The sequence below is a fragment of the Daphnia pulex genome, chromosome 11 (genome assembly GCF_021134715.1).
Source record: "Daphnia pulex isolate KAP4 chromosome 11, ASM2113471v1".
NCBI lineage: Eukaryota > Metazoa > Arthropoda > Branchiopoda > Diplostraca > Daphniidae > Daphnia > Daphnia pulex.
In genome coordinates, this window is record NC_060027.1 from 4,392,076 (window position 1) to 4,416,154 (window position 24,079).

Here is a 24,079-nt window from a genome sequence, read left to right on the forward strand (position 1 = left end):
TGATGTTTTTGAAATGAATTGGATGCCAGTTGACTTTTGGGTTGGCGTCGCCAAAAGTTTGAAAGCGCCCCCCTTCCCGCCAACCACGCCCTGTTTTCTGTTTACATGCGAAAAGTATAGACGCGGAGCATGAAGTTCAACGAGTTTTATGATCAACTCGCCATCACGCGAGCAACCCTATTGAACTTTGCACATCTGTGACTAAACCTCGAGGGCTCTAAATGCCGGTTGATTCAGTTTTTTTTAACCTGATTTCGCTATGCAGAAGAGTATTTATACACTATTTTAAAAGATGAATATAATAACAGTTGAATCAATCTTTTCTCACATTTTTGCATTCACGTTATACAAATGATATCATGTTGGAACAATAATTTTGAAAATGATTTTTATTTTCATTTGGCCTGGCAAACGTTTACATATTGACTTGATGAGGGAAACGGATTCAGCTTGGTCGGTGATGTGGCAAGATGAAAATAAGGGACGTTGAATCAGGATTGATATAATGGGTGCCTGTTCAAGGAATGTAATGTGATATCAATTGAAGTTCAGCGAATGATCACTTGACATTTCCAAGTGAAGATATACACCATACACGTAGTAGTTCTGTATAGAAATTAATATTTTTATTTAGTTCCCTGCTTCAATTATAATTAAAGTGAACAGCAATTTACTCTGTGATCCAAATATTTGGTGTTCCTCCGCTAAAATTCTCCGCCTGTAATGTGTTTCCCGTTTCCTTTATTGCACTAGTATTGTGCGAGATATTCGTTTACCCGCATTAGAATAGCACAGAAAAATTAAGTCAATAAAAATTCCAGATAGCGGCAGAAATAGATAGCACCGACTCGTTGATGCCAACGTATTATTATTATTATTATTTTAATATTTTATTTATTTTTAAATGCTAAACCCAACCTGGTTCAATCCGTTTATTGTTGTATTGGTCGTGGTATTTTCATTTTAGAGGTCGCTATGAAGAACGTGACTAGATCCGTTCGCATGGCCGACGCGTTCAGCGGGGGGAAAGGCTGGCTCCGGGGTTCCCGACGAAGCGGCGAACGTTCCAATAAAAATGACTTCGGTGTTGAAGAAAACTAAACATAAGAAGAAGAAGAAAAAAACGAAAAAAACAAACAAACACAGGCTTTCCTCTTTAAAGATTCACTAGTGGCTTTAGTTCATACATATGAGATATAAGCATTAATTTTATAAATATGATTGTTAACTGCATGGTAAGTGCCAACAAGGGAAAAGAGACCGGAAAAAAATTTGGAATTAAATCAAAATCAATAAATGAAGAATTCAAGAAATTTCAATAGAAACCATTCCGTGTTACAGTTTCTTGTTTACCGTCCGCATTTGCTGAATTCCGGCCATTGGTGAAAGGCTCGTCCATTTTCAGCGAACCGTTTGCGACATCTGGAATTTCCCTTTCAGCGCTGCTGCCGTTACAACACTCGTCGTCAGATCGGTTGACGAAAGACACGCACATTTCCTGTTGGATTGTTGCGAGAATTGGATTCGGTAGCTCAATTGTTCCCTGAGGGCCGTACGACCGGCCTGTTGGCCCAGGAACTGGTGGAACTCGCGATCGCAGTGAGTCGTTGTGACCAAAAGTGCGTTCCGAGTTGCGTCCGCGACGTGTGAAGACGCTGTTCTCGCCGGCTAGCGCCTTGTTGACTTCCATCCGCTCGGCGCACGTGCACGCCTACACAACAAGGACAGAAAAAGAGCTCAAAAACCAATCAGAAAATGGAGGCAGATAATCGACAGCGCTGGAGAAAACCTTCATGAAACTTTTCTTAAAGTTGTCGGATAGAAAAGCGTAGAGGATTGGATTGACGGCCGAATTGGAGTAGCCCAGGCAACCGGCCAGCAGGAAAATGGCCACGATGTACGGAGACTGCGAGGCTTTGGGTGGAGTGAATATTAACGACACTTGGGAAACCCAATAAGGTAACCAACAGAGGACGTAAACGGTGACGACTGTCAGGACCAGTCGAGTCACTTTGCGGTGGGAGCGGCGCTTCTCCTTTGATTTGTTGGTCGGTCCCACCGTCTGTTTTTATTTTTATTTCGCCAATAAAGAAAGCGAGGAAATCAATTTTTAGCAACAGTTGAATTGGCGAATGAAATATCAACGAATCTTTAATACTTTCAGTTTCCTGATGACGAGGATGTAAAAGACTAAAATGAGGATGAGTGGAATGGCAAAGGCCAAAGTGAAAGTGTAGAGGGTGAAGGCGGCCTGTCCGTTCATGTACTCGTTTTCTGGCCAGTAAATGTTGCAGCTGACGATGGGACTGGCCGGATGAATCTCGGTTCCATCCTCGAGGCTACTTCCGGTTAGGATAGACGACATGGCCAACGTGTTGTTGGTGATCCAGGAAGCGATGGTCGTGGCCGAGCCGTTTGACCAATACAAAGTGTCGACCACCCCGGAATCGTTGATGCTGCCGATGGCCCAGTCCGAATGAACTTGTTGTGTGTGGGCGTACAAAAAAATTGGCACAATCATGAGGAAAGAAATGCCCCAAGTTGTCATGGACACGACCTGTCGATTGTAAATTTATTGACATTTTATTCTATGACGTAAGTATGTTGAAATATTTGGTGCCATTAAAAGTTGGTTGAATTTCTATTTTCAATTGAGTTTGTAGGAAAAGTTGAAGTTCAGACGACGGGAAAATGCAATGAAATGATTATGCAACCGGATGCAGCGCTACTGTTTGTAGAATTATTTAGACTTTTCTATTGACGTGATTGAAGTTCTTGCGCAGCCAAGTGAAGCCAAGCCTGAATAAGATTAATCGTCTTCTGCGCAATAGTTTATTGACCGGATTCTGATCACGTTTTACCCAGTCGGATCGTTATTCTTCTTTTTATTTTTCAACACAAACGATAGCTAGACCCTTGGGCATACCAGACCCTACAAATGTCAAATCTTACATCTCCCCCTATGGCCCTATACTGTCGCCACGGACCACGGAATATTTAAGGCCTCGAAAGGGAGAATTGGAAAAAGGAGAACAGCGGAAGGAAAGGGGAGAAGTCTGACAATGGGAAACACAAATCAAAACTGTTCCCAGTATCGCGGTGGTCTATAGGCTCAAAGATTTCCCTGGATCGCTTCCCAAATCAGCAAGGGCTGAGATATGGCATTGAACCAACCAACAGCAACGATATAGGCCTAAAAAGGTTTTGATTTCCCTTTGAGAAAACGTTGGAAATCGATCAGTGACGTATTGGACGTTGAATCGATCCAGCAATATACAAAAATTACAAGACCAGCAGCGGCAGAATAATCGAAGAAGACGCAACTGAGAGAAAGGGGAGAAATGAGATTTTCCTTTTCTCGATTAAATGCCGTGCGATCCGTCTCCGAATAGGACCAGGACTATTATGAACCATAATAGGAACTGATGTTCGTGTTCCGTATCAATATTACCGTGGAGCACGATTCTCTCTAGGCTGTATAAATGCATTACGGGAAAATCAAGCGGGACGAATATGCCACCAATAAAACAGTGGCGACGCGAGGCCCATACAATAAGTAAAATTTTACATCAAGCGACATCAAATCAATCAAATTAACCAAAAAAGAAAACTTAAACCGCAGTCGCGAACAAAAATGGGTGGACTTACTTTGGCATAGAAAGGTGTCCGGACTGTGGCCGCATCGATCGGATGGCAGACGGCTATGTAACGATCAGCGCTCATCACCGTCAACAACAAGGAACTTGTGAATTGATTGACCGAGGTCGTCGTCATGTAAATCTATCACGACAAAATTGACGAGGCAATTCAATCGGTCACAAATTTTCGTGGGCGTTAAAGTTATCTCACCTTGCACATGACGTTGCCAAATGGCCAATATCCCAGGCCCATTGTCGTCATAATAAATGGAATGCCGATGAGAAAACATTCGTCTGCCACCGCCAAATTCAAAATGTACAAATTGGTGACTGTCTGCATTTTGGTGTAGCGGAGGACGACGTAGATGACGAGGGTGTTGCCCATGAGACCTACGACAAAGACAGTGCCATACAAACACTTTGGTGCCAAACAAAAATAAAATAACATCAAGTTAAATTAAGGTACAACAAAAGATTTATCGCCATCAGACTACCTGAACAAAATAAAAGAGAAACGCGCCCAGCAGAGGAATTTCGTAGTCGTTGACGATCAAGTCCGGCATGTCTCCCGTGTCGTTCGTCCACGACACCATGCTGTCCATGTTGTTGTGTGGTCAATTAGAAGCAATCAACTCCACAGCAACAAGTGAAATCCAAAAAGGGATTAACAAAAAAGCCTTTCTGCTGATCCCTGAAAAGGAAACCACAAGTAAAAATTTTGTGTTTCTTTGAGCCGTTTCATTTGTACGTTTTCGTTCTTAAAAGTCTGTCTAGTATTCGATTTAGAAACCCTTGCGAAATGAATGTTTTACAATTTTCCGGGTTGCGCAACGTACCAAAGATTAAAAATTAATCAAACCATCATCCCTTCACGTATTATGATCTATTCTTTCTTTATATCTAAATTCTTTTATTAGGTATTATCTTTTTATTCTTAGCTGGAACTGTTATCGTTGATAATCACGCTTGTGATTATCAAGATTATGATTATTTTTAGCTAAAAAACAGCCGGTTCGTTTTCTTTTAACAAAATTGTGTTTTTCCTTTTCTTCCCTATTCTTTTTTTTAATCAGTATTTTTGCCCAAATATTCACAAATAATCAGCTTATTCCTTTCAAAACAGACGGAAACGATTACGATTATAAAGAAGGAGGAAGAGTCATTAATGCAACAGTTGGTTTCCTCACATTTTTGAAAATAAATCAGTTAACATTAATCCTAAATAATATGGACCAAAATAGAGGCGATGGGATGGCAGCAACTTAAGAGCAGCTGTTGGGAACACACATTGAATGAAAATGGGTCATTGGGTCGCTGTTATTTTCATGTTTGCTTTACTTTGAACATATTCACATGACGTATCGTTTGACGAATTAAAAACCAAACGAAGAAACGAATAAAATCAATGCAACGCAAAAGGTCTAATTTCCTTGGTCCAGAATAATTTCACGGAATGCAGATTCCTATCATTAGCATGTGCGGGATATTTTTAGATTATTGCGGGTGAGAAACCCGCTTTTGAGCGTTTTGGAATTTGGATTTAGGGGGGTCGATTTTAAATTTCTATCGATATCTTCTAATTGCGTGGCTAAAATAAGAAGATTAGTGTCGTCTGCTCTTGTTTTGTTTTAAACTTTTTAAAGATGAAGTTTAAGATAGACAAGTTCGGGATGCTGAGTTGCACAACCGCAAAATTAGGATCGTGCGCCAACGAGTTTTTGTAACGTTGTGGGGATAGTAGAAAGCGGGTTTTTTATTATTTAAGCATAGAATTACTTATCTAATCTTAGAAATGTTCAGGATTATCGTTGTTTAGAACATTCTGCTTTTTATAGAGTAATTTTAAATGTATAATTCAGCTTAGTTTACCCATTAAAATTAAAGAAAGTCCAAGCCTGGGATGCTGTTTAGTCTTTTCTTGTGTGTTTGAGCTTGTCACTTGTCAGCAGATCTGTCAAAAAACACAAGAAAAGACTAAACAGCATCCCAGGCTTGGACTTTCTTTAATTTTAATGGGTAAACTAAGCTGAATTATACATTTCAAATTACTCTATAAAAAGCAGAATGTTCTAAACAACGATAATCCTGAACATTTCTAAGATTAGATAAGTAATTCTATGCTTAAATAATAAAAAACCCGCTTTCTACTATCCCCACAACGTTACAAAAACTCGTTGGCGCACGATCCTAATTTTGCGGTTGTGCAACTCAGCATCCCGAACTTGTCTATTACAAAGAAATATTACTTTTTTTTTAAACGAACGTTATTTATTGCCTTATAAGTCAGCAAATAAATTGTGATAAATAAATGTGATCGTCGAGGGAAAGCTGTGATGTCGCTCCTCGTTTTTCGTAACTACCCTCGACTACCATGCCCTCCACAGCCCTCCACTCATGCTGTTTATTGGCAGGTAAATAAAACTAAGAATGGCTAAATAGAAGCTAGGAGCTTAAATAGAAGAGCTCCTATTAAAGTTAGATGACCCTGAGTATTATAAAGAAAACCCATTTCCAAATTTGTGAAATGTTAGTTCTTGACTAGCATTTATCACGTAAGCCCTCTGTCAATGCATGTGATGGCAGTTTGCTTGCATTGTAACCTTTTCCTTTGTGCTGATTTCAGGCCTGAACCAGACATTGTAACAACAATATATTAAAGTTTTTCTTGCACTGGTGTCAACAATCTTAGTATCACCATTAGGAAAATGATTTTAATAGCAGAAACTTTTATTCCTGTGACAGGTCTGCTAGATATTCCAATGAAGCAAGATTTGCATAAATGCAGTGTATGGAACCTTCAATTCTCCAGCTTATTAGGTTAACCCACTGTCTCAGTTTCAACTTTTCGTTACTTGTTATTTCTGCAAATTTTTTCGTAACCCATTTTATTATATTTTTTTATTTAGATAAACAGCATCCAGTGTGATTGGAGAAACCACCGATGTCATTCGAGTTACGGATCTCTTCTTCACCTTACTTTAAATCCCCTCTGTCTTCGTGTACACCCATGTGAGTGTGGGTGTATTCACGAGTCTGAGGTTCTTAACCCTATCCCGCCTGGTGGATTCACTTTTCTGCGGATAGAGCACAGTTTGTGGATGCCTGGCCGTATATCCCGGGCTTAAAGGTAAGAAAAATGCTATGCCGTTGATTGGAACTCTTTTCTCTTACCGATTTCGTTTACTCAGTCTCATTAAATCTAGCTCATTTGTAGAACGATTGCAGATCAGGCTTGTTTTGTACCTCACTACTTTGACTGTTGGTAAACAATCGGAATTCAAAAATTAAAGCAAAGCGCAATTAGAAAGTTGTATGACCAAGAGAGACCTGCCGCCACACCTCCTCGTTTATCGATGTGGTGACTATTAGCGGCCGCTGATGTGAATGGACTCTAAATTAGTATGTCAGGGACACTATTAGTCTCGTAAAATCAATTGATGGATCATAGAATCTAGCTGGTGATTGAGACAGCGATCATGTTGCACATTGATTCCCAAATGTTTTTTTTTTTTGGTTTTTTTTTTCAAAGGTCTGCCAAAAGGGCCTACCATTTTTTGTTGTTGACCTAATCGACCTAATAACCACTGAAGCTGTTTATTCATCAGAATCCAAGTCAATTTATTTCCTCAATAGACTGTGTGACATTCAAGTTAGATAAGGTGCCAAAAACACCGTTTCATTACTTGGGATGTTATTTTTAGCCTCAACTCTTCTTTTTTCTGATTTAATTACATTCGTCAAAACGATCTCCGATGAAAAAAAGAACGCAAGAAAGTGAGAAAAGTAAATTAACGTCGTGTTTCATCACTCTCGTCTGTTATTCGATTGGATTGATGATGCCGCCGCGCGCCTGTCTCGCTTTCATCCCTTTTATTTCTGTTTTTCACTGGTTTTTCAGCGTGTCGGCGTGATAGATGGAAATAAGTGTGATTGAGCCAGGGCGCAGCAGAGTCGATTTCTTTTCCGCCAATTCACACGATTGTAATGACAACTCTCCTTTATAAACGTCAAAATGGTTTGCGGAGCTTCAGGAGGGATTGAGAAAACCGACAAATTGATTCAGCGTCTCTATAACCACTGAATGTTTCACTCGTCAGTCCCACCAGTTTCTTCGTTTGACGGGCCTGCGACTTTTAGAAAATGGCTGGCAGATTTCAGAACGGAAAAGCTTAGCAGTTATCAAAGTGTTCTTTATCAATAGTTTATTCTCGTGTTTTGTTTCTTGGATATCATTGATCAGAATTATCACAGCTGGTGAAGCATTTTTTGGGCAACGACAGTCGTATGCAGGAATAGAAAAATGAGTTCTGCCGTTGGAACTATGGCCGTCACGATAGTCTTGAGTTCACATGTCCTTGTGTGAGAGACGGAAAGGTCATTTTTGAGGATTTGTTGTCGTCCATTATCCAGCAAGATAATCCCCCCTACGAGGATTATTGAGCTTTTCTTTTCATATGTTTTATTATTCCCTTATTCAACAAAATACTACTTCATCATTTAGGAATCGTCTCTCTATTTAACGGAAAATGTCAGCTATCCGTATGTAGACAGGATACACTCGGATGTTGTGTTTTATTTAATCTCTAAGGCTGTAGAGCAATTTTCCGGTTTGCTTTAATTTAATATACGATCGACCATATCGCGGCTGTTGCTCAGCCACAAAGAACTGTGATGCCGAATGCCCGCTGCTAGATCCTTCTCTGCGATTGAATAAATGACACAGTTGTAATAAATGATGACGCATTTATTAACTTGACATGCATTCAAACATGTCGAGTCGGCTTTATTTGTTGCCCTGTGTTCTTATAGCGTGTCTGTCTCGCATTGTATTCGGGATAATGCTGATAAATCCATCAAAACTCGAATGGATGTGCGTTGGCGTCGGACTACACAGCAACACAATTGCATTTAGCGTAAGATGCAAACGAATTTAATACTTTTAATTGTACCGTATTTTTAAATTGTGGCGTGCAGCTATATTTGGGCACCGTCAAGTTGCTGGGCCCGTGAATAAAAAAACAAATTCAATTTCAACTGCGGAGATGACCTTTTAATGGGTACACTTTATATACGGAGAAAGTCAATATGCACACCAAGGGATCCATTAGTTACGAGCGAAAGAATCTGTCTTCTTCAATGTTTACTATTCACTTTCCTCCCTTACTTTTTTGTTTTTCTTTCTCTCTTCGCCAGTTTCACAACAAATCGAATCGAGGGCATAGTCGCCTATACAACCTTAGTAAAATTTAAAAAAGGCCTGAGCGCTTGCAGCGATTCCTTATTTCTCGGAAAGCCGCATTGATATCGCGTCACCTAAATGAAAATTCTGTAATGAAGTCGAATAAAGAACTCAATTAGTTTGAATTAAAAACTATGCCGTCGCTTGTTATCTTTTACTTTTAAGGAAACGAAAAACAAAACCTTTTGCTCAATAAACCTTTTTTTTTTTTAATATTTCGTATCATTTTGGCCCTTTTACTCAAAAATAATTCTAAATATTCTCACGACAAATTTTCAGTTTGCTCTTGTCAGTCTCCTGTTACACATTCCATTATTTTATTCCTTCCTATTCCGTTGATTTTCCTTACTTGTTGAATAATGTTATTATTTGAAGTGTTTGTTAAGAAAATTTATTTACTCTGACGTTGGACGTAATCAAATCTGAACTGAGTCAGCAAGGTTTATATCTATTTACATGTTTCCAGCGTAGTTGAATGTAGCCTATAAGAGAATAAGCCAATGGCTATCAAAGTTGAAGTCCAATTCGAAATCTGATCAAATCGGGATCGGCCGTAAAAGTAAATTTATCGACTTATTTTATACTGACCCCATAATAATTTTATTGGCGATGACTTTGCAGTGAAATAAAGTGCAGCATACTGCTTCTGGAAAAGGGGAATAACATAAACCTGTTTTTCTTTCGATCCTTGGTTGTGATCCATGGCTGGCGGTTTTATTAACTCCCTGCTACCCTGTTATTTCATCCAACGAGAGATCGTTGATAATTTATAGCTTTTGATCACACGTACAGTACCATGACAAATTTGGAATTCACGCTGAAATCTTGATGAACAAGAGAAGAAATCGAAAACGACCAAAGTCAGAGAGAATATAGAATTTATAGAATCCTTGACATCGATATACTTTAGTCGACAGCCTGCATATAAATTCGGCATATTCAACTGTAGAAACCATTTAGGCATTCATGCTAATACTTCTTGTAGATATTTGAAGGGGAAAGCTCTACGCGCCGCGCTTCACAGTAGATATGATAATATGGGAACTGAAATGTCATTACGAGTCCAAAATTTCACTTAATCGAAGATGGAAGAGATTCGATTACATTTGTGGACCCTATCGAATAGACATACGGTAGCCTTTTTGGAGCGCAACATTGAGGAACAGACAACGTGATTATAGTCATTATACATTCGTTTCTACCTAAATTTATAGGATGCTGTAGTGTCGTAGTTATAGGAAAGGAATATGTGGACAGAGTGTTATAACCGTATAGAAATCCATCAGGACTTATTTTTGTTCAGGCTTTTTTGAAGTGTGTACTGAATACACAAATGGAGAATAGCAGCAAAAGGCCGCGATTGATACAGCTTGTTTGATCACGCTTAACAGTGCCCCGGGCTCTATACCCAATAATCTTTGGTTCGCCAGCAGCACACGATGGACGACTGAGCGTAAAGCGTAAATATTTGTTGCTTAGTTTGCGGTTCGTGACGTTTCCATGATCAATTCTCTTGTCCTCTCCAGGCGGCGGCGCTCAACGTTGAATATCTCTGATGCGTCCTCTCAACTTTATTTGAAAACATATAATATCGCGCATCATTCCCGGATAACCAATAACCTGATAATGCCACTTGGTGCGATAGATAGATTTTCAGTTCATGTCTCAATATGACCCCAGTCATTTTTATTGTTTTCGATGCGTTGAATCAAGTTAAAATGCCAAAAGGATATTTTTATTATTGAATTGGTCGAAGAATATAAGAACAAAGTTCTTAGCCTTCTGCGAAACCGCGTACATATAGCCGAAGCCAACAAAAGATGTGAGTGGGGTGAAGTAAGTGACTGGGAAAGAGAACACTGGAAGCGACCCATTGAGAAAAAGACATAGCCGAAAAGTGAAATAAGAAGGATATACGGAGAAGACGTCAGGGTTTCTTTTGAGAGCAGCAGATGATATGGAGGAACAAGATCGGCGAACTCTATTCAATTCTATTTTGATCTTTTTCATTATTATCATATTTCAACAATCGATCATACTCGAAAGATTCTTGACCGGACAATTCCGCCTCTACTATATTCGATTCTATTTTGTTTTGGCAGAAGGAAAACTATATGTGGAGCCTTTCTCTCAATGGAAGAGAGAGAGAACAAAGAGGCACGTTCGTTCATGTGAATGACGGCCAAGGCCAATCTCCTACTCCCAATTGTCCTTCGTTCTACCGGTATTCGATTCGCCATAAACGGATTTTGAAGAAGCTAATGCGAAAACAGATCTGGTGATGTCACATATTTTGGTTACTTGGGTGAATTCTCACTTGCGGAAATTCTATTCCAGTTGGTTCATAAAGATAAGAATGCGCTAAATAAATTTTGAAAGAAATTCAGAAGGCATCACCAGCTTGACTTGTTCTCCTTCTTGCATACTGAGCTGGTACTACTAATTGCGCATTCCAGTGTTTCGCGTTACTCACGTTCCCAGACTGTATGTATATACATGTGCGGGTGGAGCAGCAGTTCAATCGAAAGTTGACGCTGCGCGAAATGCCACCCTAGCTGCTGCTGCTGCTCTGGTTTCTCGTCGCTACACGAATTTCAATTTTCCCAAAGTTGCATATTCATGAAGTCAAAGGGCGCGGCAGCGGTCGTCTGTATTCGTCATCATGTTTTACGGTTGCCCATATGTCTTGGCCGTCTTTTGCCGCGTCTCGTTTCTCTTGCTATTCCGCGGAGGTCACGACGGTCACGTATTCGCCCGGCGAATAACTTTCTTATACTGCGACACAGCAGCGACATGAGAAGAACCAATATACGGATGACGGCGTTGCTGTGTGTCATTTGCCCGAATGGAAACGCCGCGCTAGAATGCGCTAATATTACTCGAGCCGAGTCTAGTACAAGCGCTATAAAGAGATGAGTCGAAAGATGCGACCGAAATGCCAATAAAAGGAATTTTGTAAAAAAAACAAAAAAAAACAAGCACAGCTAGGAATCTGCGAGGCGAATAAGCCACACTGTCTACGACTTTTCCGCATTAATGGGCCACTGGGCAAGTTAGCAAATCAAAGTGTTGATAATAGAAACAGCTATAAGGCTATATACCATACAAAAAAACAAGTTTAGAGACAATTAATTTTTCTTATAACCTTAAGATGGTCAGGCATTTTAGTATTTATTACAGGTCATAACATGAGGCATCTAACCAGCTATAAAGGAATATACTGCCTTTTGAAATAGGGTTCTAAATAAGGGATAGTTCCAGGGACATGGATAAACCAACAAAAGGAGGTGACTGGCTGGTGACTATATAACCTAAATTTGTTTTGCTCGCACTAGCAATATCGTCTCGATTTGATTAATCAAAGTTAGAAATATCGAGTTGAAACTTTGTGTAAATTGTTCGTCGATTTTCGAGGGATCAAATCAAATTCTAAATTTGGCCTGCACCTTCTAGAGCATGGGATCAGTGTGGGCGGAGTGCTTATTAGTCCATACTAGTCTGCGAGATGTGACGTAAGACCGGATCCGCTTATGTTCCTTTTTTTTTCTCCTCATTGGATAGTCGATTTGATTCTTTCAGTCAAATCCCACTCTCATGGACGTGCAGATTATATTGGATTCTATATGGAGAAGCTCAGTTTGGGGTAAATAAGGGAGTGGTGTTAGATTGGCTGCACAGCTGCACAAGTCCCAGTAACATCACGACCCAGCACGATTCAGATTCATGGTTCCCAACTGAGCAGGAATCTTCGCAATCTCGGTGGCATGTAGGGGGTTCACGCATCCCGAAGTGTCACACAGCCGGTCTAAATGTTCTTCCCAGATTTTCTAAGAGATTTGCTAAAAGAAAATCACGGTCAGCAATTTTTCTACAAATCCACAACATTTGATTTTTTGAATAGGCTAATTTATTGGTATAAATACTGTACGGTCGTGTTCGGTATGGATGTTATACACTTAATTGGGCAAATGACCAATGAGAAGCTACAGTAGTTCGAGTGCCATCCTTACTGATGGCGATTCAGATTCGTCAACGATTGGATCGTGACAGGTTTTTCTTCGCATCCCGTTCAGCGTATAATTTTGGATGGCCGTTCAATTAAATCATACGATCCTATTCCTTTCCATACGGCACAAAAGGAAAATCAATTATATTCTCTCTCGCCCTTAGTACGAGCGGAGAGATTCAGAACGACAAACTGGCCGAGTGTTCAATGTGACATTTTCTTGGCATCAGGAGGCGGCATTCTCTCGGGAATGGAAAAGATAGAAGTTGCGGTTTCCTCCGGCTTCTTTCCGGAAATAATCGGATGCAGAATCTTCTCCCAACATCTCTCAGCTCAGTTGCTGCTTGTTAGTCGCCCAAACGTCCGCCATTTCCTTTGTGTTTCCTCCATATAGTTTCTCTACCAGCTGCAATTCGATCTAAATCTTTCTTAATCCCTGTGTTGTGTATGCGCGTCTCATTATTATTATTGAGTAATCAGCAGTAAGTTGGCTTAACTAGACCGGCATCACTTAGGTAGGCTACACTGCGCTCCGGGTGCGCTAGGAACTGAATTATTTGTTTTAGTGAGACCCTATATTCAACGACATATATAACAAGCACCAGAGCAACGCAGAAGAAATTATGATTCAACAGGAAAAAAACTTTTTACACTTGCAGTTTTCATAATAATCCCTTTCTGGAGTTCACCGTGAACGAAAATAAAATTCTGTCTCACTCTCGCTGAAACTTGCGCCATATTTAGAAACTTTACAAAGCGCCTACCCGAAGAATTGGATTCTGTTATTAACTTGGTTTCGAAAAAAATGTATTTCAGATTTCGGGGAACATAAATTTATTCGTTCGGGCTGAACGTGCTGTGTTTTTGATATATATTAATACCCTTTGCATTTGATAGAGAATGACAACTTTTTTCATCGCTGCAAACATCATATATATGAATGAAAAGGGACAGGAAAGAGACCGAAATCTTTTCATATCAAAAATGAAATATAGATTGTCGAACGACACACATTATATGTAGATAGCTTAAAGATATCGTATTTATAGCTCGCCAAGTTGAAAGACTATATATATTGTATCAGCTTATTACGAATGCAAAAATAAACAGAAGATTGACTTATTCCTTTCTTCCGTCTTGTTTCCCTTGCCATCGCGATCCATTTCTTTTTGTGTTTTTGTCTCCCTTTCGTTCCGTTCGGAAGAAAAAAATCCTCTCGGATGCGAAAGAAAGGAGATGGGAAAATGCGGAGAGGAATAATAAGAGACTCCTTTCGTAGGAGGGCGAATGGAGGATATACTACTATACTAGCATGGATGATGGATGACTGGATGCAGCATGCTGACGTCCAGGTAAAAAATTTACAGTCCCTATTGTGGGTCATGCGGTGTCTTATTTTCGATTATTTCTTCCACGTTGTTTTATGGCGGTTTTTTTAAAGTTTAGGTTGAATGTTAATTCATACGCAGAATTCACACAAACGGAGATTAGAGTTATCCGAGAGTTATCCTCGCAACAATTACATTTTTATTGTAAGTTTGTCTTGTTTTTTTATTTTTATTGTCAGTTTGTTTTTTGTCATTCATCACCTTTTATTTAAATAATTTTTTTTTTTCAGTATAACAAAAATATAAAAACAAAAATTTATGTAGGGAGGACACCCAGCACCGAGTGCCACACGTGGATTGCTAATGAGATGCGAGTCGACATGCCGTATAGTTTGTCAAGAATTTCAGTCGACGTCTGTGATGGAGCTTCACTCATCAGCGACTTTCTGCTCTCATCAGCATAGGACCTCTCACTCATCGTTAATTCTCAACCGCCACTCTGTCGTCGGACCAGTTCTCCGCTTTGGTACATACTATTCAATTTATTTTCAGATATATTTGGCGAACTGATGCTCTTCAACTTGTCTTGTAATTTGTGGGACGTAAAAAAGTTTTCGTAGTGCGCCATAGCTATATAATAGCAACGAAGAAGCCTAGGCACTGAAACTTGTTTGAAAGGTTCTCAGATCCCTCCCACTGTATTCGCAGAAGAACTATAAATTTTATAAACTCATGAGTATCCTGTCTAATTTTAGTCGATAAGGAAAAAAACAAAATGCTGATTTATTTCTATTACGTCATAGACTTCTTTGTTGATTGTTGCTATCGACGGGGGGATTATGCGAAAGGATTTCACTTTGATGGGAGTAGGCGAATACTGTTTAGATAATCTTTTGTAAGCGATTATGATAGAGATACACTATTACAGGTAATTTGAATTATGAGTGGATGTGAAAAGAGTTGACGTGATTATATGAAATCATGTGATGCGCTTGCCCGGTGCTTGCATAAACTGATGGGAAAAAACAGCTTAGAATTTGAGATCTGTGCATAGCCAATTGGCCATGATAAATCGTCTGCAGTGCCCGGTGCTATTTTGAATAACAACACAACATCGTCTATACTGAACCTAGTAGATCAAATAAAACAATATCTCAAAATGTTATTGGATAGACATCTTAAAGCGTCGTACGGTACGAATATAGCATTTGTCAGAATTTGTAATATAATAAGCTACCAACGACTCCACTTGGACAAATGTCCAGATTCTACGTAATATAAAGTCTGAATAAGTGTCACGCTGATAGATATACTGTATTCCATACAATAACACATAAAGTGTGCATGATCTACCCTTTTCGTAACGGCAACGTATCTAAATTTCACTCACGATCTTTCAAAAAGTTCTGTTGGTTTTGCCAAGGCTTTTGCGGACTTGAGGTTCGTAGAAACCTTCCGCTAAAAGATCTTTCGCTGGCGACTGGATATATTTCCATTTTTCCCGCACAGACACAACATGAATTCGAATAAACCCGCGAGTGCAGTATATGAAATGGGACTTCTGGTACAGCCATTCTGTCTGGATTCTATTTTTTTATACATATCGGGCGGCAAACGGAAAACTGTTTCAACAAAAGAAAATCCGAAGCTCTATAGCTCTACACGAATCGAGTTGCGCGGCGAGAGTGAAGCTTTTGTCCAGAACGTAACTATGTGTATTTCTTCGGCGAATAATGCAGGGACCAAAGAATACAGAGTACGAAATTTAGAAAATGGCCGAGGAATATCCCCATAGCTCTGTATCGTACTGGATGACCCCATACAGTCAGCTTATTGATGCTGGACGTATATTGTTCGTCCATCACTGATATAACTCAAAGTCGCGTCTGTGTGCCAAGAACTAACTAACACAAATGCAGCTAGACCACCCACAAAAAAAATGGGGAAATCAATACAAGAAAATACAAATAAAGAAATGATGAGCGGTCACATTGTTATAATGAACTGTCTCGTGCTGTCCTCCGCCAAAATAATAAGAATATAGAAATAACGGCCAATGTGTCGTCCAACAAGCTTGCAAAGGAAACGGAAGAGCTGTACCGTACGGGCAACCTTGTATTTTCTATTTTTTTTTCCGTTGCTGTTGATTTATTCTTGTTTTTTTTTTGTTTGCCCATTTCTCGGGTGTTGACAGGAGGCAGAACTCTGCACCAGCGTATAGGGCAGACCACCAAGTATCTCTATAGATACAGCCAAATTGGATTATACGAATTTCGATTCTTTTTCTTCGTCCAGACAGTGAACCAATAAAGAAAAACACGTTACATCTTTTCCCTCTAATCAGCTCTAACTGCTATTCACCGTGCCAGAGTGAATCAAACGATTTCACGTAGAGTGTAATAACCCAAGACACTTCAAAAAAAAGGTTGCGACACAATAAGCATTTTTTGCAGTTGTCACATATTTTTTTATTTATTCCCTCAATGTTGTTAGCGGCGCTGATTTTGTTACCCTCAGAAAAGACTGAATTTGTGCAACGCTCTTGAGGTAACAACGTTAGAATTGGTTTCTACCGTCTTTCAGTTCTAAAACAAAAAATATCCTTCTAGTTTTTTGTTGTTAAAATAACAAATCCATTTTCCTCGTTGCGTCCTCCATTTCTGTAATATTTCTTGTTAGCTAATCTTTGTGTTTGTTCCTTTTGTTATTTCTGAATTCTCCAATCCTCCTAGTAACTGTAAAACATAATTCATGCCGCCACTTTCATCAGTTGCAGCACGCGTGCAGCTTTGTCTGTCTGCTCACGGGTTATTTGTTTATCTATAGTGTTTCGGGGCGTTTCCCGTAGACTATGTGCGTAGCGTATTTCGTTTTTCACCAATCGTTAATCATTCGGCCTTTCCAAGACAGCTGCTGGCTCATCACGTCGCAGCCGTCCCGTGAGGTATATATGCGTATGTGTGCACGAAACCGACTGCATAGGAGATACGGTCGTTGTCTCTCTACAAATTGGGGGGCGACCAAGTGAAGGAACGGAGAATGAGATCCCTTTTACAAGGATCCACAATATGATCATAGAGAGGAGCAGACACCTAACGGCACCGAAGAAGAATCGTCCATTGGCCGCGATCAAAAGATTAACACTATGCAGTGAGATTCGTCTACGCGATGACGTAATCGAACGTAATTGCGGTGAGCAATTAAAGGCTTTACTAAGATCAAGATCTCCAGGCCACCTTGGAACATTTGAGCTAAGCTCACTTATAGAAGCGAGACAAAATTGCGTTGGAGAGAGAAAAGTGTAACTCCAGCAACTGGAATCCGAGCTGTGCAGCGCTGATAGCTAATACGGAGAAACCGCGAGCGCATCGTGTCAAGACCAGGAGATCCGGTTGATAAACGTGGGCGAATGGAATCCCCCCGTTTCTGTCAGCTTTATAATACAAGATAGAGTACTCCAATCGCCCAGTTTCGGCGTTCGTGTGTATATTGTACCTGACGTAAGATTGAATGGATGGCATGAATTGTCGGACTGAAATGTCCACACTGCAAGAATTGCTATGTAGCCTATTCCGTACGACCCCCCAGCAACCAATCATTGATATTGAATAGTACATTTAGACCCATGTAAGGAACTTACCTTCGTTTCAATGGTATAGCCTATATGGTTCCGATCCGGTGCAGCGGGAAGAAAGTTATGTGGCTCTGACGCTGACTGCGGCTGACTGATAGGACTCTCTTAAACACAGCTAGTGAAATACTACGGTCGTGAGCAAGAAAGAGTGCTCACTAAAAGAACCCAAACTTTTTCATTGCTCTGAAACTATGCTGGGCTAAAGAAAATGAACAGTGAGAGGCGATGTGAGACTGAAACCCAACGCTCCATTGGTTTTGGCGGGTCAGTATTGCGCATGTCGCCCAGCCTGTTTCACGTCATTACGCTTGATGGTATATTTTATTCGTCCCCAATTCTTCTCGTTCTCATGGAACAAACGACACACAACGCACATGAGAAGAGCCGCCCAAATTGTGAACCACTAAAAAGTGTAGATAGAGTCTGCTGTGTGCACTACCTCAATAATGAGACAAAGGTTCAAAACAAGAGAATAACCTGACAAGAAAGTACTTAACAAGGAAAGTAAGGTTTAGACAAGGCTTTCGCGCAAACATGTCACATAAGAAGTAGAATTCGTCGTCATTCTAATGTATAGACGCTGGCAGAGACATTTTCATTAAATATTGAAAAAATGACACACAAAATCAAGCAGATTGAAAGCAATTCGGCTGGGCAGCAGTTGTAAGTAGGTTCACCTATATAATGGTCCGTACGCCGGCAACCTTCCGAAAGCTCAAATGCACATAGGGCGTTTTAATAAAGGTCTCCTTTGTAAAAAGGAAAAATGTCCGAAAGTCCTTTTGTAAGGTATTTAAAAAGAAATCCTGATATGTAAGCGCGGACTTTGAACTAAATAGGTTTTGTAACTTATGTTGTACGGGTTTGAAGTACACGCAGGGTACGTTGTATTAGGCGATAAATTTATAAATTGATATATCGCCAATGCATCTTATAAATCGACTTCTTATTCAGATGTAAATAAAAGTGAACCTTGAATTAAAAAAGCTGATTAGCCCAAAAATGTTTTATTTTTATTTTTAAATATGGGTGGAAAAGGAAAAGAAAAACAAAAGAACACCATTCCGTTATTTTCGGTTATTTTACAATTATTTTTCCAAGAATATTGCAACTTTACAATTTATTTCATAACAAATCTCAAATTGGCATAGATAGCCATTCCCGGGAAGTAATGAGATGCCCAATAGCGTGGCCATAATCAAAATAAATGTCAATCATTATGTGCATACAGGCCTAATAATCAAACACAATCAGTTTGCGTATCGTAAACGCCATCTCATGGGCGCACGCGCGCTAGTTTAATTTTTTAGCTTCTACGGCCGTTTAGTGTATCTTTAAGTCCCTATCGTGTAAAAGATCGATTTTTTAATAATCAACCTGTTACAGGTGAACCTTCGTTCAAAAAGTGATTTACAACTGTTGTTTACATATTCATCTTGAGTATTTTATAAATTTGATTTTATATGCGCTTTGTACTACCAACTTATCGGACGAATGCCCATGTTACAAATTTCACTGTTACAGGTGACTCAATTAATAAAAACACTTTTTACAATATTCTTCTTTTTTCCATATTATTACGCCTGAACCTACTTACAACTGCGGCCCAGCCAGCAATTCATATGCAACAGTACTTTTGTCAGGTTTTATATGATTCCTCATTCCTGTCTGTTATTTTGCAATGTATTTAAATAATAAATTTTTTTTTCCATCTAACGATTCCTTTTTCGTTTATTAACTAATAGGAATTTTCGGTCGGATGAACCGCGCGAATGAGCTGTTTGAATTTGAAAGCAGTCCCGCGGTTCCGTTCAGTCGTTCGTGGATGTTAAGGCTGTCACTAGGTGGCAACAAATTTGCTGTCGATACTGAAAGGTCGCGCCACGAAAGGATTTCCTGGCGCGACGGTCAAAACTGTCTATTTCCATCTTCCGTGGCGATAAGGGGAAAATTGTCTTTTGCCATTTTACGCCATCGTTTTTTCCGAAGATCTGAATCAGAATAAATATAATATAATAAATAATAAAAATAGCTTTTCTGAACTCATATAATTGTCTCATGTTGAGCGATAATCCGACCCCTCACTTGCGAGCTTCCTTCTCGGTCCGCCTTTTTTTGAATACTTTGAATAAATCCTTTTCAAACTGATTAATAAATTATTTCAAGATTTTATGGTTTTCTGTTTTTTTTTCTTCCTCTCATTTTTACTAATAACATACAGCACCTATTAGAAGAATCGAAACGTGCGAGAGCTTATGTAAAAAAGACCGATTTTCGCCGCATTCCCAAAAATCGGTTTTTGACCGAGGGTATTGAAATTTTTTTGGAAAGTTGGCTATTTCCTGCATTTTTTAAAGATTTTTATAACTGAGCGGAGGGCAGCTACAAATGGATGTAGAAGTTTGGAAACTTGCTGTAGAAGCGTATTGAAAAGTGGCTACTTTACCGCTCTTTAAATAGAGAACAAATAACCCCACAAAGACGCAAAAAGCGAAAACGACGCCTGCTACGTTTGACACTGGCTACCCCGATTTGCTACCCCTGGAAAACGGTACTTAATCCGAATAATCCCCTGGCCTTGTGTGTTGTGGCCGGGTCATTCCGCTGAAATCGAATTAATTTTGGCGCTCGACATCACCGATTTTTTTATTTTTTTTTTACAGTGTGTTCATTGTGTTCGTATAAAATTTTCTGTAAAGGGAAAAATTTTTCCCGTTTATCGAATGGGATATAAAAAATCCTAAAGTTTTGGTTTTTGTAATTTAAAAAATTGATTTTTTTCGTTAAAATTCAATTTGTTCCGATACCGTTTGTGCTACAGGTTTAAAAACAGAGGAAAGATAGAGAATACTTTTCTCTTTTTAATCATATATTATCATGTAAATTATCATATAAATTAAAAGAAAGTAAGGATATTGGGGTTTAAACATTTTTTTAAAAAAGGCCTTATAGCGAAGATATGTTAACTTTGATTTGAAAATTTTTCTTACTCATCAATAGCTCTAATGTGTGTGCATCTCGTGTACAATTGCTGGCTAGGCGGTAAACTTGAGTTGCATAGCTCCCAGTTGCATTGTCAGTTCTGTTAGTTTGAGCATACTGAACAACAGAGGAGATTTTATTGAATCTATTGACAGTCTTAGCTATCTGCCCAACGTGGGAATACTCAAACAAAGCATGGAGTAATGTTAGGTGTATAGGCCTTATTTTGAGGAGATTCTGAGCTGCCGTAGACTGCGCAATGGGGTTAATCAATGAGAAAAATTCCTTGAGCTGCAAATTATTCATTCTCCCGGGAGTTGTTAAAAAGTCAGTAACCATTTTCCGGAGCAAGGACTCCGCTACAGGAGGTCTCCGGATGTTTAACGTCGTTGGAGATAAAATCATCTGCAGTTGTGACTCATCATCAACTTCGGCAACGGAGAAAATGAGTAGGGACGCTATTACCGGTCTCCAAGTAATATCGGTATCCCATATATTTTTCAACAGTCCAAAGGACTCACTTAGAACATCTTTGTGTCCGGTGTAGGGGAGACCGGACCCATATTGGACAGTTCCGATTTTTACCCCATATCTCCCATCCCCTTGGGCGAAATGGAGAATTTTTTTCTAAAAACACGCGGAATTGTTTCCCTCACCCCCTCGAATTTTTTCGTAGTTGTAGCTTTAAAATTAGAAAAGTTACAACGATTTCAATTTTTCGGTGTTTTTTTTCCAAACTGGGGTTATATTGGACAGGCGCCTGTACCAGGTTAGACGGGGTCTTTACAAGGGGACTGAATGAAGCAAACATTTTGAAAAAAATAAAAAATTTAGGGAATTACATGATAATATCATGTAGAAAATTTGGAAACTATAAGTGGAAAAATGATAAAGTTTTCTTATAGGGAAAGGAATTTCAGGCTTTGTATAGCAGAGGGGTGGAGCTTGCCCAAGGCAACGATCGGCAAAAATGTATCGGCACCCTTAACAGGTCCAATATCACCCCCCGTTTTTGTCCAAAGTAACCCCAAACCACTACCCTCCGTTAAAATCAATATTACGGCTTAACCGATAAATACAAAATTAAATTTTTTTTACGGTATTATAGGCAATTGAATTGCCTATGCAATAGTATGAAAAACTTAGTCAAAAAATCGTTTGTTTTTGAGTAATAATAGTAAAAGCGGAGAAAAAATTTGTAAATTTTGAGTGTGTTTTTTATTTTGTATCATAACACACAAAATAATATATATAAATGCATGAAAATTTATACACATGAAGAATGCATTAAAACTAACATAAAATTTAAAAATTAGATTTTTAAAACTTATTTTACAATTTTTAAGGTCACTGTCCAACTTGGAACAGTGTCCAATATGGGTCCGGTCTCCCCTACATGAAACCCGTTAGCTGAGCGAAAGGAAGGAATCCAAAATCCGAGTTTTTACCCAAGAAAGAGCAGCCAACACGCGGGGGTTGTCTGGGACCAATTCTTTGAGCCCTGGAGTGAGCAACAAGCTCCCATATGCTTCCATATAAGAAAAGTAAAGACCCACCACAGGATCATGAGAAGCTTCCCCAATAGAGTCCCCGGACGACATAGCTGTAGTGATCAGGGATGTTAGTCCCATGCTCATTTCGCGAAAACGACACCTGCTACCCGCGACACTGGCTACCTGGGGGGTCGACACTGGCTACCCCAACACTGGCTACCCGACACTGGCTACCCATAAGGCCGACACTGACTACCCCGACACTGGCTACCCGACACTGGCTACCCCCCATTTGCTACCCCTGGAAAACGGTAGTTAAACAGAATACTCTCCTGACCTTGTGTGTTGTGGCTGGCTGATTATTGACTATAACAAACAGTCTAAGGCTTTTATCATAGTCTGCCTATTGTGGTATAATTCTTTGATACAATTTTCTTTGAATCAACCAAGTAAGTTGGAATTAAATGTGTTGTTTGGAATATTTTGATCTCCAGTACATTTAAATATATTATAGAGTGTTGACTGTGAAGTCTTGGATAATTGACTGCGAATTCTCCAAAACTTTTTGTTCGCAGTCAATTGTCCAAGAGTGTTACGTTATAGAGTGTTGACTGTGAAGTCTTGGATAATTGACTGCGAATTCTCCAAAACTTTTTGTTCGCAGTCAATTGTCCAAGACTTTTTGTTCACAGTCAACAGTCGACACTCTATAATAGATTTTAAGGTACCGGAGATCAAAATATTCCAAATGACACATTTAATTCTTGGTTGATTCAATGCATATTGTATCAAAGAAGCATATCACAATAGGCAGACTATGCTAAAAGCCTTAGACTGTGTGTTACAGTCAATAATCAGCAGGCCACAACACACAAGGCCAGGGGAGTATTCTTTTTAACTACCATTTTCCAGGGGTAGCAAATTGGAGGTAGCCAGTGTTGGGTAGCCGGAGCCGGGGTAGCTAGTGTCGGCCTTATGGGTAGCCAGTGTCGGGTAGCCAGTGTTGGGGTAGCCAGTGTCGACCCCCCAGGTAGCCAGTGTCGCGGGTAGCAGGAGTCCCCATTGCCCTCATTTCAGAGGAATAGGAGTAACCTCTGGTTGTCATCTTTGTCCCATGCCCACATTGGACCCCGTCAAAATAATATTTTCTTTGATAGCAGAATATTCGAGAGGAATGCAAAGATTCTGATCTTTTCATAGTCAACCCAATCATGGCAAAGGACTCTACTAGCTGTGTTTTGACGTTGTCTATGTCATTGGGAGTTCCTTCATGGCCCGGCTGTTGCATGAACAAGATTTGATTGTCCCCTGATCCTTTCAGGAAGTACTCATACCCTAGTCGATTAGCTACTCGCGTGATGGCCAGAATAGTATCTATTGTCCATTTCTTTTGCACTATTCATTGGTTCCCTCTCGCATGGTTCGTCCAAATTGTAAATTTACCTGGAGTCCCAGGAGGGGCAAAGCTGTTGGTACCGACAAAAGTGGCACCCGAGAAAGTGTTGAGAGCATAAGAGTAATGATCAACTCCGTGTATTTCATTTCACACTTTAAAAACACCCCACTGAGTTCTAAGCCTGAACGTGAAATTCCATTGATTGATGTCAATTATATAAGCTACCCATTTGTATCCAGGCTTGGCCACCAGTGGTGTTAAGGAATCCAAGCTACTTTTGAGTTCTGCTCCAGATATAGTCATTGTCTGCTGTTTGAACAAGGGTAAGATGTTAGCAGAGAAATTTTTTTCTAGTGTGGACGT

At 39.6% G+C, this 24,079-nt stretch overlaps 1 protein-coding gene across 1 annotated transcript; it reads right to left on the reverse strand.

Moving 5' to 3' along the window:
- Positions 1-374: 374 nt before the first annotated feature.
- Positions 375-18,001, reverse strand: LOC124207547 (somatostatin receptor type 5-like). Its single transcript, XM_046605068.1, has 10 exons — positions 17,852-18,001; positions 4,133-4,329; positions 3,850-4,056; positions 3,649-3,780; positions 2,159-2,557; positions 1,790-2,062; positions 1,354-1,711; positions 919-1,097; positions 675-749; positions 375-606 (listed from the first exon to the last, which is right to left on the reverse strand). Exons 2-8 carry the CDS (start codon positions 4,238-4,240, stop codon positions 964-966), a joined length of 1,611 nt encoding a protein of 536 aa, XP_046461024.1. The 5' UTR covers positions 4,241-4,329; positions 17,852-18,001; the 3' UTR covers positions 375-606; positions 675-749; positions 919-963.
- Between the last annotated feature and the right edge of the window lie 6,078 nt (positions 18,002-24,079).